The 13,194-nt window shown below is 38.4% G+C and overlaps 1 protein-coding gene across 6 annotated transcripts in view; it reads right to left on the bottom strand.

Annotated features, from left to right (window-relative positions):
• The window catches only part of ABCA4 (ATP binding cassette subfamily A member 4), a 77,905-nt gene that overhangs the window by 58,147 nt on the left and 6,564 nt on the right, over nucleotides 1-13,194 (bottom strand). For all 6 annotated transcript variants that reach the window (XM_048312508.1, XM_048312512.1, XM_048312513.1 and 3 more), the window contains 5 exons: nucleotides 11,414-11,506; nucleotides 7,650-7,743; nucleotides 6,991-7,132; nucleotides 4,976-5,115; nucleotides 2,170-2,297 (listed from right to left, as the gene is read on the bottom strand). In XM_048312508.1, the coding sequence (XP_048168465.1) occupies nucleotides 2,170-2,297; nucleotides 4,976-5,115; nucleotides 6,991-7,132; nucleotides 7,650-7,743; nucleotides 11,414-11,479 (570 nt within the window). In that variant the 5' untranslated portion in view covers nucleotides 11,480-11,506. The remainder of the gene's footprint in view (nucleotides 1-2,169; nucleotides 2,298-4,975; nucleotides 5,116-6,990; nucleotides 7,133-7,649; nucleotides 7,744-11,413; nucleotides 11,507-13,194) is intronic.

Raw genomic sequence — 13,194 nt, 5'->3', positions numbered from 1 at the left:
GTGCTGCTGCCAATCTTTCCTGAGCTTCTTATTGTGTTTTAACATCAGTTTCTTATCTTTATCTTAGAACGACTCAAAAAAGCAGGCTCTTGGAGGGAAACTTCAATACTTTCTTTTTTTAATCAATGTGTCACTGTTTGGCCAAAGCAGGCAAGATGAAGTCCAAATTATTTTTTCAGCTAGCTGGCTGTTTGATCAGGTTTAGCTTTCAGCTCTGTGTGTCATTTCCTGACTCCCAGGCGGCTCAGACCTAGATCTCCAGCCAGCTGTTGGCAACAGTCAGGCTTTTGTAAACAAGTTGCTTTCAGGTTGATCAGCTCTGTGCCATCAGAGGCAGGGGGAAGGGGTGTACAGAAATATGCAGGCAAACAGAGGGCAGAGCACCACGAAGAACTAGAGATGAACTATCACAGTTGAGGATTGAGACAACCATAGATCTAGGGTCTAGTTATGGCTCTGAAACTTCCACTTCAACCATGCATAATTCCAGCCCAAGCAACTTGCTTATCAAGAAGGGCTAATGGAATGAAGCAATTTACCTCCCACAGAAAATGAAGTGTTCAATTCCCACTGAAAATAATTCTCTTGTTGTGTCTCTAAAATTATTAGATTGGTTTTTCTGCGTCTTTTTCGCCTGAAAGAAGTATTCACAGCACTTTCTTTCGTCATAGCTGTAAATCAGCTCTGGTGAGATGATCTTGTATCCCTGTAATTACTGCTAACAAGAAAACTATATAGAGGGCAGCAAAAGTGGTATTTAACACCAGATCTCCTCAAGCTTCCTCTAACCAATGCTCAATTTCTTTAATTTCCAGCATACAAAGAACTACATCTCTTTCTACATCAGCACAGAAAATACAGCAGAAAGACTCTACATTCCAACAGGTTTCAACCATTCTTTGGGTGATGGTGTTGAAAACTTCAGTCCTGCATACACTAGAAAGCAGAATTTTTAACAGCAGATGAATGAATGCCACTGGGGAGCTAATAGTCCAACACAGCAGCACTCAGTTCTCCGGACACAGCTGATCTCTGGTGTAGAAGAGGTTAGGGATGACTAGGGAAAGAGAAACCCGGCAGGATATCTGTACATATTCTCCTTGTCACAAGCAGCAAGGAAGCAAATTTTCAGTATCTCAGCTGACATGGGAATGTGAAAATACATAGGATGTATCAACTGACACTGGCTTTGGTATGCTCTTGTGGTATTGATTCATGATAAAGTGAGGAGAGGGGAGGGCTTCCCCAGGTACCAAACAAGAATACAGCAGATAAGTAATTTGGCTACTGGTCACACCAGCTGAAACCTGTGATGCAGAAGAGGAACTGCATGAAAGGTCATGAATGGCCTCCCTCTTTCTGCCCACACACAGTTTCAGTATTGGCATTTTATGCAGCAGTGAAACAAAGGAACTGTGTCTTTCAGCCTCAGTTATTCACTTTCTTCCACCCACACACTAATGCAGTGTAGAAATTGTTCCAGAATTCCAATTCAGCAACATTCATTCATTAATACAGCATTCCTCACAGAGCTCCCAGCCACCAGTACATGCAGAAGCAGAGACAGCCTGGACTTGGTCAAACATAGTTCCCTGCTTAGCTGCTTCAGGAAGGATTTGACCTGTACTTTTCACTCTGAATTTTCTGAGCAGACCTATTACTCAATCAGAATCTAAGAAAGTGGGTCTGGTTCTCCACTTCCACCTATTCATGTGAAACAATACCGAAAAGCCACCATGCTGACATTAGGGCAGAGAATTTAAATTATAAATTAAGAATCTCCAATAGTTCTTCTCTCATCAGGACTATTATCTCAAAAGGAAGCACAGCTGCATTATGCTTTTAAGTTAAGTCTTTAGCCATGGGGATGGATGGACTGCTTGCCAGTACTGTTTCTTGATGCTCCTCGTTATTTGGGTGCAACAACAGCACACTTCTGTTTATTTAATAATTTATTAATATTTAATGCATATTCAAAATGTTTTTTAAAGACAAATAAGACATCTCTTCCTCTAGATTCACGAAGAACAAAAAGAGAAATTATACAAACAACCCATAAGGCATCGGTTATTCTGGGCCCAAGGCCTTCACTGAGGCTACGTTGCACATACAACTCAGGAGACTCTTCCCTCACAGGTGATAACTCGGTAACTGTTAAACTCTACTCACCTGTTCAGGGCGCACTTGAGCATTAATAAGCTGGTAAACAACAAAATCTGTGAGGCCAACATTTTCTAGTAAGAAGGAGGTGAGGGTCTCCCCATCTTTCAAAATGTCTAGAATTCGTATTCCTCTTCCTGGATGAAAAAAAATGAATGCACAGATCAGTGAGATAGCAAACAAAGGAAGTTAAAGAAAAACTCATATCCCAGCTTAAACCTGTAAAAAGAATGTGCTTTGGCTCTTACACCTAGTCATGACTAACTGGGGCTAAAATTATTTTTGCAATTCAAAATACTTTTAATCCTTTGTTGGGAAATGATAATCAGAAAATGCTGAGTGTTCTGACTCTGCATATCTGATCTCTCAAAGATGTTTCAGACTTGGGCTACAGCAATGGACACATTGAAAGCAGCACTGACTGCATTTGAAAGTGTCTGCCTTTTCCTGATGTAATGTTTTATTTTAAATGTTCAGATTTGAGTATGGTACTGTTCTTAGTGTCCTTTCTTCTGGGCCTTGTGTAAATAACTTTAGTCAACCCTTTACATTTGCACTAATTTATCACTCTCTGCCAATCAATTTTAGTTAGTTAACCTTATTCTCTAGCGTTGCAAAAGTGACCCTTGAAAATCTTCCATTAGAAAAAAATCAATTTCTTTGGAGAAGCATAAAGTGTAGCTTATGCTTCATATTAGACTAGATTAATAACTGCTCTTCAGGCAAACCAGTGAGACCACCCACTGTTAAATTAGACACATGTAAGAGGCCACCAAATTTCCCTAGTACTGTCTGTAACAATACTCAAAATACTGCTGTTCCTAAAGTCAAACAGTTCCAATCTTTTTTAACTTGTCTTTGTTACAAATCTTATCAGTGAGAACTCTGCCTCAATATGGTGCAAGAAAAAGCTTTTACATGCACATAGAATACTTATTATAACTTCATTAAATTATACCTTTATTAAAGGTACCTCACACAGCTTTGGTAAAGAATGCTTGAAAACCTCTAATTCTAGTTTTAGAACAGGCAATTGAAACTGACAGGAGCAGTGTGTATCCTATTGACATAGGGAATGTAACTTCAGACATTTCTAATAAACATGCACTCCATTCTGTGAGCTGAGTCTTACCAGAGTTTGCCAACCAACTTCCACAATTCCATCTGCACTAAGTGTATTCTGGCCTAAGGCTGTAGGGCCTGAGGACTTCTTCAATTGTTCCTCCACATATTTATTCAAGCAGTAAACACTGAAAACAATAGCAGGGGTCTGTCCCTCATATTCTCACTGATGTCTTTCCTGGCATCCAGGCAGTGTGGAGGAAAAAGGACACCACAAGAACACATCTCATCAAAAGTGTCAGCGCTAGGGGAGACTGGGACAGGGAAGGAAGACTCAAGAGGTAGGTCTGATTTCAGGAATCAGCAGAAGGAGCAATTACTACTCTGACATTTGCAATTTTTTCCTTGCTCAGCTTTGCAGCTATTCTATTAAGATTGTTCCTTACAAGCAATAGTAGTAAGCTATAAACACAGACAACTTAAATAGCCAATCTTACTTTTTCTGTATGCAGAAAGATGGTAACTCATATTTTATTAGTTAAACTCCAGAACTGACTTTTTGACTTTGTTTTCTATAATAGGAAATTCCAAACTTCTAATTTTTTTTTTAAAGTAAAACACATTTAAACCCCCCACAAATTCTTGAAGGAACATAAGATTTTATTTCACAGGACAGGGGGGAATGTACTTTATTTTTCATGAGTAAAGTCGATATGGGATGCAAAGGCAACCTCCTAGACCATGGCGTGTGGTGCCCAGCAATACAAAGCAAACCCATGGCATGACATGCTTTTTCTTGCCTCTAAATAGTCAGATTTGATTTCTGTGGCTGGGTACAAACAACAGCTCAGATTATACTCAAATTCTTGTTGTTTACATTCTGGGGCATTTGGTTATCTCACTGTTATTTACAATGAGATAATCCCTTTTTTACTTCTAGTTATAAACCCCTGATAGGATAGTGGAGCATCTGTATCAGATGGTTTGTACACATCTTATCAAAAATATATGGTGAGTAACTATTTAATTTTAATAAGAATACTATTCCTGTGACAAAGGATTTGCAAATGGGACAGATCAATTCACAAAGCCAGACCATTTTTATACCTTTAGTTTTAGGAGTAGCTTTTCAAATTCTGTACTTTAAGTCCAAAAACTTTATTATTATACCATTCCCTATTTTCCTCAGGACTATGTTTTGAGTTTGGCAGGTTGTTCTAAATAAAAGTTAATACAATGAATTTACAATTTGCAATCCTGTTTAGAAGCGTTCAATGCTTTCTCTTTCTAAACAGATTATCAAGAGTTTCCTTCTTCACCGTTCCAAACCTGTTTTAGCTAACACTGTGACAAAGTACCTCTAAGCACTTTTCTGGGTTATGCTCCTGGCACATATTCAGACATGTTCCTAATTTTCCATTTCTTCTGCATCTTCCAGTGACACTTTCTCACTGCTTCTTCTTTTACTGCAATAATAATTAATGAAATTTCTTCTGCCATGTTTTACTGTGTGTGGTGAGATATCCATTATCCTTTTGTGTTTCGAGTTTTGTCTACTGTTATTTAAGGAATATGGTTGTAGAATGGAGCTGACAGCCTCTCTTTTCTCTTAAATGACAGGTGTTTGTCACTGAACAGATTTTAACTTACCCGTGTGAAATATATTATAATGTTGCCAACTTACAAAGTAACTACTATCCAGCTCTCAGAAGGAAAAATTAAGTAGTCTAAAGGATATAGACACAACAATTACCTGCAATTCTTTCAGGATTAGTTCTCATTGTTTCCATAAACTGAGTCATAATGATCAGTTCTTCCCAGATTCTTCCAAGGTCATGGATTTCAGGGGCTTCCAGTAAAAGCTCCTGAGCATCTTTATACACCCTTGCAAGGCTGAAAGGAGGAATAACGAAGAAACAATAATTTAAGAGTGATGACTCTTGAGAACCTTGCAAGTCAAAAACCCCCAACAAACAAACAAACAAACAAACCCTAAAAAAGAAAAAGTGAAGTTGACTCTCTCTGTATTAGGGATGAGGAAAAAAAAAAGTTGTTTTGTCATCAGTTTCAGGTAGTCTGGGATTCAGTTAGATTTGAAAGTCCACAGAACGTTTAAGAGGGCTACTGGTGTTGCAGAAGGTTGGCCATTCACACATTTTCTTCATTGGCCATGCTGGTCTTGCTGTGGAGACAGGATCTTAACCAGACAGCATGCATCTCACAGTGATGGTGCAAATCTGCCCTGGTTCTAGCCCAGGCCCAGCTCCAGCAGCTGAATGGGGCATTCTGGACACATGCAGCCCTGCTCAGCCTAGCAAGTGACACGGAATCATTCACAAACAGAAACATGCTTCCTTTCTCACATCAGTCCCCTCCAATTTTTTAGGTGCCTTCAGAGTATTTCTTCAAGGAGCAGCCGGAAAACACAAGTAACAAATGATCACAGGCAGCTGTTCAACTACTGATTCTGGGTTAGAACATGCAGATCAAGCAAGGATGCAATCAGTTCCTGTGTTTATGAACAAGCATAAAAAATTCTTATAATGAGGTAAGGCCATTACACTTCTTCAACAGTGTTACGTTTTTCCATGCATGCAACAGTATATCTCAGTCCACACGACTCATTTTAGCTTACAGGAAACAACAAACAGGAAGGACCAAATTCTTTCAGAAAACACAATGCATTTACTTCTGCTGTCATGCACTGAATTTACTGGGACTGACAAAGTGACAGTTTGCTCTGTAGCAAGCAACCTAGAAGAGCCAGAATGTATAGAAAACAGAACCCTCTATCTTCACTGTGTGCTTGACTGTACCCCACCAAAAATGTTCTGGTGACTATTTTAAATCCTATTTGCTAGGAACAAAAGGTGAAACCGTAAGTTAGGACCAAGTTACAGACTTTCACGTGACAGGAGCTTTAATGGCCTTCACATTATTAGCTCATGAATTTTAACCATTGGATGCTCCAAAGTGGACTTTGCAAAGGGAGGTTTGGAGCATTTTTTATATTTAGTATGACAGGGGTTTTTTCACTCTGAGGGTCCTTGTCTGCTGTACTTTCTTTCATGACTCAGCTGTAACAAACAATGCAATAAAACACTCCTACAGCACTTTTTCAGTAATAGTCCAGAAATCTCCCTTCCTCCTATTTTGCAAACAAGCTTAGTATCTGAATTAGCGATTAAAGTATCACAAGTATATAGCCCAAACAGGTGCTACCTAAGAAGCTGCAGTTCTTATTTGCAGCTACTTCATCAGAGCTCTAATTCAGAAGGGACAACTCTAGAGATGAGAAAAGAAGGCTTAGGTGTTCCATGCTCTTTTATCAAAAAGATTTGTCCCAAGACATTCAGTAAGCAGTCAACAGTAGAAAGCATGGATTTTATTAAGTGAACATGTGTTCCCTAGAGACTAGTACTGAAGTCTCTCTCTAAAAAGCCCAGAACTATCATTGTGAGCTCTGTTTCAACTTGATGACCATTGTTAGCATGAAACCAAAGTGCTAGAACTGAAAATTTTTGTCTTCCACTGTTTGCACACTGGTGTATTATTATCTTTCCTTTTTATTCACACTACAGAACAATTCTTTAAAATATTCCTTGGTGCAGTGAGGGACCTTTCTAAGCAAGGTGAGGATACTCCATCCTTTCTTCTTGCATCATTCATGTCCATGAACACCCAACAGGTGCCAAGAGCAAGCTATTAACAGTTCCCTTGCAGGCTTGTATTGCTGCAACCCAGTCTCACACATACAGCTCTGCTTACATGGAATTTTTGTAGTTGGACACTACACCTGGACCCTCTCCGGGGGTTGTGCTGCGGAAACAGGGATTGTTCATGTTACAGAAGATGCCATGTAACCATGGGAGTGTTCCTGCTGATGGCATTGCCTTGTTTGGGAAGTGACCTAGAGTATCAAAACACAAAATATAAACTGTTAGGTGTCTTTTCTAATGCAGCTTTAGTGAATATAAATAGCAAGATAAGTTGGCTCTCTACAGAAGGAATGGGATAGGAATCATAAAGGTTTATCTTTTACCGAGAAAAAAGAAGTCACCAATATAAGCTATATGGCTATTTTAACAGAAATGAATTCTGAGTAATGTGAGGCATTTTTTAAATAGGTAATGAGGTAGTACTTTCTCAGTAACAGAATTACAGAAATCCAAAACTGGATAGATCTTTGAGACCTCAGGTATGCCTGACCAGAAAGCATCTCACAGGAAAACTATACATTTTTTTTATCTCCTCACTGGTAATTCTTACCCTACATGGCTATAAATAACTAAGCTACTCAAACCAAATTCTGTTCTTTTGCCACTGGACAGTAACACTCCACAAACAGGTCCCAGTACCTCTGTCTGAGAACACCTGGCCATTACCTACAACAAGTCAGATTATGATAACATCTTAAACATTCTTACATTCATGTTGACGATACAGTGGATTAGCTTTCCTCAGCCAGACAAGTGCAAGAAACAATGACAGAGGCCATACAAGCTCCACTAGAAAACGAAGCTGGGAAAAAAAAATTAAAAATAAATTTTACAGATAGATCACCATAGAGTCACTAGGTGGCTAAAGGGATGAGACCTCTTCTCACAACAGAAGTGCCCAGTGCAGCATGTGACCATGGCTATCCTTTGCCTGTTTCACCATTTGAAAGGGACACCCTAAAGGGCAAAGATTTCATCAGAGTTCCATGAAGCATCACCATTAACTCAGTGTTCAGTGGCTTTTCCACCTCTTCTAAAGAAATATTTAAGCATCCTGACTGAGGTAAAAAGAGACAGCAGGTAGTGCTTGACTCTACAACAAGGATTAGATATAAGAGAAAAAAGGGTTTTTTTAATCCACACTTTAACACTGCTAGGCTCATTAGCAGGCTGTCAGTACACTGTGCTTACCCCAAGGTAAAAGACTGCAGCATAAGCTTTACATTCTTTGACCCTTACTTTTGTTTCTTTTTGTCATCATTCATTTCAATGTTACTAATTTCCTAATACTTGTAGAAATTTATGCATTAAGATCAAACACCTTATTCAATAATGTAGAAGACCCCATCAAAGGCCACTTTATTGCCCAGATCTTTCCATACACTTAGAACCATCACTGGCTCCCGTGTCATGACAGAAAATCAAGGGCGCTGCTTTTACCACAAAGCAACATCCTGCCTGCTTTTCAGTCTGTTCCCTCCACTCCTGTGTTTCAGATTGTTTTACTGCCTCTGTGTGTTTTGGCAGAGGTTTGAAACGACAATCCTTTGATCCTGTAACACAGGCCTTGGGCTCTGAGGAACAGCAATGGGATTTTTGTGTCCAAACACGTGGCACTTTTTTGCTCCTCCCTGTAAGAGCCAGGACCATTTACCTTCAGAACCAGGGTTGTAGCACATGCACAGGAAAGCCCTCCTTGCTTCTTTACCTTTGCTCCCTCCTCACCAACTAGGTACCAAATATATGATAATAACGCACATAGCAGCAGAGCCAAAACCAAGATGGGTTACACAGGAATGTTGTTTTGGGCAAAAGGCACTCCACAGCGTAAGAACAGGTTTTTTGGAGCTGCCCTATTTTTCCACTATAACTCTGTCTAACAGCTTTAGTTAAGCACAACATATTCTTACAGCAAAAGGGTAGAAAGCTTTATACCAGGCAACAATTTGCTATTTTATATTTTTCATCTTAAAGGTTTTCTTTTTAACACAGAACAATAATGAAAAGACCCACCCACCACCACCTAGGAAGCTATGCATGCCTGATCTTTTTAAATCCAGACAAAATTTTACCAGCAGTAAAGGGCAGATTAAACAATTATTAGAGAGGGAAATCTGACAGCTGTTGTGTACAGCTCAGAATACAGTATTACTGACCCTTCCCAGCTGGGTCCACAAGGTCTGTTCAACATCCATTGCCATCCATTTGGTAAGCCATCTGGGACAAGTGCTACATGCACATAAACTCAGAGGAGAAAGAACAGGCAAGACTCCTTGGCCCACCTTGGCTGCAGAGTTAATCTGCGTTAATGCTCAGATGTTGATTCTTTCTTCATCCCCGGGAAATACAAAATCCTCAGACTTGAATTTGGTGATTCCTTTCTGTCTGGGTTAACTAGTTTGGAAAAGATTGAAGTCTAAAGCCCAAGGGAAGCTTTCTTTCAACCTGGTACACAATGTGTTGTGTGGTAAGGATGGACCAGTGCTGTCAGCCCTCTGATTCTTTCCTGTGGACCTTAGCCAGAGGACACAAAGGTGTCTCAGAATGCACTGGAAGTATCAGAAAGCAGCCCATAAGCCTGCAGAACTACAAGATAAATAGTCAGATATCCCAGAAACATGCACAGAGAAAGGTAATATCCAGACGGAGCTGTAATGGAACAAGCACAGTGGTAAGACCATAAAAATGTGACAGGCTTAAACTGGCTGCAGATCAGCTGTTGACTCTGCAATGAAGTCTTTCGTCTTCTGAAGTAAATTAGACTAAATGATGAATTGGAGTAGAAGATTGCATATATCTCTATTTATGGTACTGCATGATGGTTAACAAGAAAACAGTCTGATTTTCCCAAAACATATTTTAGAGCTGCCTTTGACAGTATGAATTTTTGTTTTGGCTACTTTGTTTCTCTGTGAGGACAAATAAACAGGCAGGATTATATTCTTAAACAAGAAATTATTTTTAATGGCTCTCCTGTAAAACATTTTACTCTTCAGGGTGGAGAAAATATTTCTCAGCTGTAGATTAAATCACTGTGCTTACAAACTAGGAATGATCATCAGAGAAGAGGATCTCTAGCAACACCTGGAAACACCAATTATAATTTTTGAAAATTCTATAGGAAAAATTAAACAAAAAGAGAAGACAATTCCTGAAAGCCAAGCTGGCATTTTGTGTCTCATATCTAAGCAGATTTGCACAAATAACACACTATTTCATATACTGAAAATACTGAAGAATTCTACAAATATACATTTGTTAAAAATTAAAAACCAGTGGCTTCCACTTCTCTTAGTACATACATTTGAAAGACCAGAAAGACATGGATTTTCTGTTTGGCACTGTTTTTTCTGAACTTGAGAACCAAACTACCACAGCTCCCTGACAACCAGTAACTGAAGTCCAGCTTCAAAAAGGTGTCCTTAACTCAAGTATGACTTGGCAACCTTCATGTTGCAATAAATCATGAGCTGCAATGTTATATGCATCAGCTCTTGATGACAATGTACGCTGTGGGAGAAAGTCTGCTAGGAAGCTATGAAGGAAAACATTCAAATTGCCTATGAAGAAAATGACACAATCCTTTGATCCTGGAAATTCCAGCATGTGAGCCATTCCTATTGACTAAAATCAGGTCAGCATAGAGTAAATATTTCAGCTCATCCCGTGGTTCATTTTGTTATTAAACTGTTATTATGGCAAAATTGTTTGCATGATGGTTATAGTCTCACAGATGCCTTAATAAACTTTAAAAATGATTTTTCATTTGAAACAGTCTGTATCTATAGGACCTCAGAGAAAAAGCATGGAAACCAGGTAAAGGGACTTCTTTTGCTGGGCAGAAGTAGTTGAAGTACATCAGATAACTAAGACCCTAGTCTGAAGTTTTATTTCGCTCTAAGAAAACTTAGCTAAAAGAGAAAATAAAAAGAGCAATGAAAATAAGGTGAATTAAGGTGAAAAGTAATAGGTAAGTTTGATGTAAGACAAAATATCATAAAATCTAAGAGGATTTGAAAGTACTTTAAATACTTCTGACTTTTGCTTTACTTATGTCATTCAGCCATACTAAAAAAGAAAATCTGTGAGAACTGTAAGGTCCTAACTAGAATCATGTCTAAGAGCAGCTGAGTATGAAGAGCTAATCTAAAATTAGGACTCAAAACTGTGAGCTGAATGGTGCTCATGATGTTTTCTAACAACAGATCTTTTTATGTGAAAATATATAAATATTACTACCCACAACTCTTCTAGTACACAATATTATTTGTCAAAGAAGATCCCAACACAACTATTCTATGTTTGGTCTGTAAAGAGCAGCTCTGCAAACCAGACAAGTTGCCCATAAAAAGGCCCAGACAAAGATCATGTGTGATTCTTTGGGGGACTTAAGACATGCTGATGAATGTACCAGTCACTTAATCCAACGGAGTGCATGGTTCAAACCTGAAATCCAAAGACTAGTGCTTTACCTTTTGTCTTTTCCGAAGGATCCAGTTCTTCCAAAGCAGAAGTCTGACTTGCCTAAAGAAGCTCATTCTTCTGCATCGACACGTCTGGTTAACCTGTGGCAAAGGATGCATTACCATTTCTCAGCTGACAGCAGAAACAGAATTTAGAGCAAAATAACAACTTTCTGTTCTTATTTTAAGATTATGTTATCACAGAGATCAGTTCCTTTCATTGTCTGCACCATTTAATTTTGCACTTGATACACTATCATGCATGAAAAATCATGACTTTCCTTTGTTTGGAGGCTACTTCCTGTGACACATTTATCAGCACCAAAAAGCAGTAGAGAGGAAAAACATCTCTTTCAAATAAAAAAAAGTCACTAACATTGAATCTGGATATTAACTTGGACTTGCATGTAATGAAGGCAGTTAACTCTTGTATCATTTATCACAGTACTGTGTTTTCAAAATATTTTTTTCCAAAAAAAGATGGATTTACTACTAGACACTAGTTTATATAAAACTGTTCAGTTATTATGATACAATTAGGTTTACCATTCAGACATGATAAAATATATTGATTAATAGAGTCTGATATGGATTTTATAAAAACAAATCCATTCTGTTGCCATTTCCTTAAAAAATACAGGATCTCCTATTTTTATGTTTTTAAATTCAGCAACTCCCATTACATTTTAGTAGAGATACCACTGAATTTAAACAACTGTATGCTCTGTTTTTCAGGTTCATGACTCATTATAATCACCAGGAATTTTTACCTTCAAAAGGAAAAAGGAAACTTGACATATAAATCCAAATATCAGATACACTGGCCTGTTAAAAAATAAACAAATTATTGAAATTTGCTACCTGTGTCAACTTCCTACTTTATTGCTGCTTTATGGGATTTAAATGATTGAAGAGCAGTTTCTTTATGAATGATTAGTAACTGGGAGAGCGTTGAAAAGGCAATGGAAGTCAGATATTGGAAAGCACACTCTGATTATCAGAATGGTGAAGTAACAGAACTGATTTTATGGGAAGACTGGGGGGGCCTCCACTGCAGATTACTCAAACCTCTACAAAAAATTACACAGGTAAAACCACTCATAGATTAGATAATTTTTTAAAGTCTCATTTGTCACTATTCTTCTAGAATTTTATTTCTGGAAATGATATTAATTGAAGAAGATTTTGTTCAATTTTAAGAGACAAGGTTTGGAAAATATGTCAGGATCTTTTGGCCTAATGTGTTAACAAATCAGTAGTGAAAAACACTAGATAAGGGATTTGATTGTTTCAGAAAATCATCTCAGGTCCACATTTTATGAACTGAAAAGGAATTTCAACCTCAAGGGAAGAGGTGGCCAGCACTAGGGAAGGGTTGGCATCAGCCATGACTAACCCTGGTAGAAAGGCCTCCTAAAGAACATGCAATCTCTTCTGATATATCAGGCTTGAAAGTGATTGAAGCAGGATATTTAAGGCCAAACAGTAAGAATTGGCTGTGCTGCTTACTGGGGATCAAATAACAAAGGAACAGTTCCGCATAAAGAATATTCATGCAAAACTAAACTTGGAGCATTTTCCATATTTTGCAGATCAACAGTTTCATGCTATTTTCAGTATCCCTCCATCAACTCTGCTTAAGTTACAGAGTGAGAAATGAGACTAGCTCTAAAAAGCTACTGCTGTTGTGAGGAGTAAATGGACTAACACCTGATGGTTTGAACACACACTTCTGACAACCTCTCACTTTGGGTTGCCAACAATAGGCAGTCAGACAGCTTTCTGACACT

Source organism: Corvus hawaiiensis, chromosome 9 (assembly GCF_020740725.1).
Source record: "Corvus hawaiiensis isolate bCorHaw1 chromosome 9, bCorHaw1.pri.cur, whole genome shotgun sequence".
In the NCBI taxonomy this organism is placed as follows: Eukaryota; Metazoa; Chordata; class Aves; order Passeriformes; family Corvidae; genus Corvus; species Corvus hawaiiensis.
The sequence above is the reverse complement of the archived record's forward strand: the minus strand, read 5'-3'. Positions and strand labels throughout refer to the sequence as shown.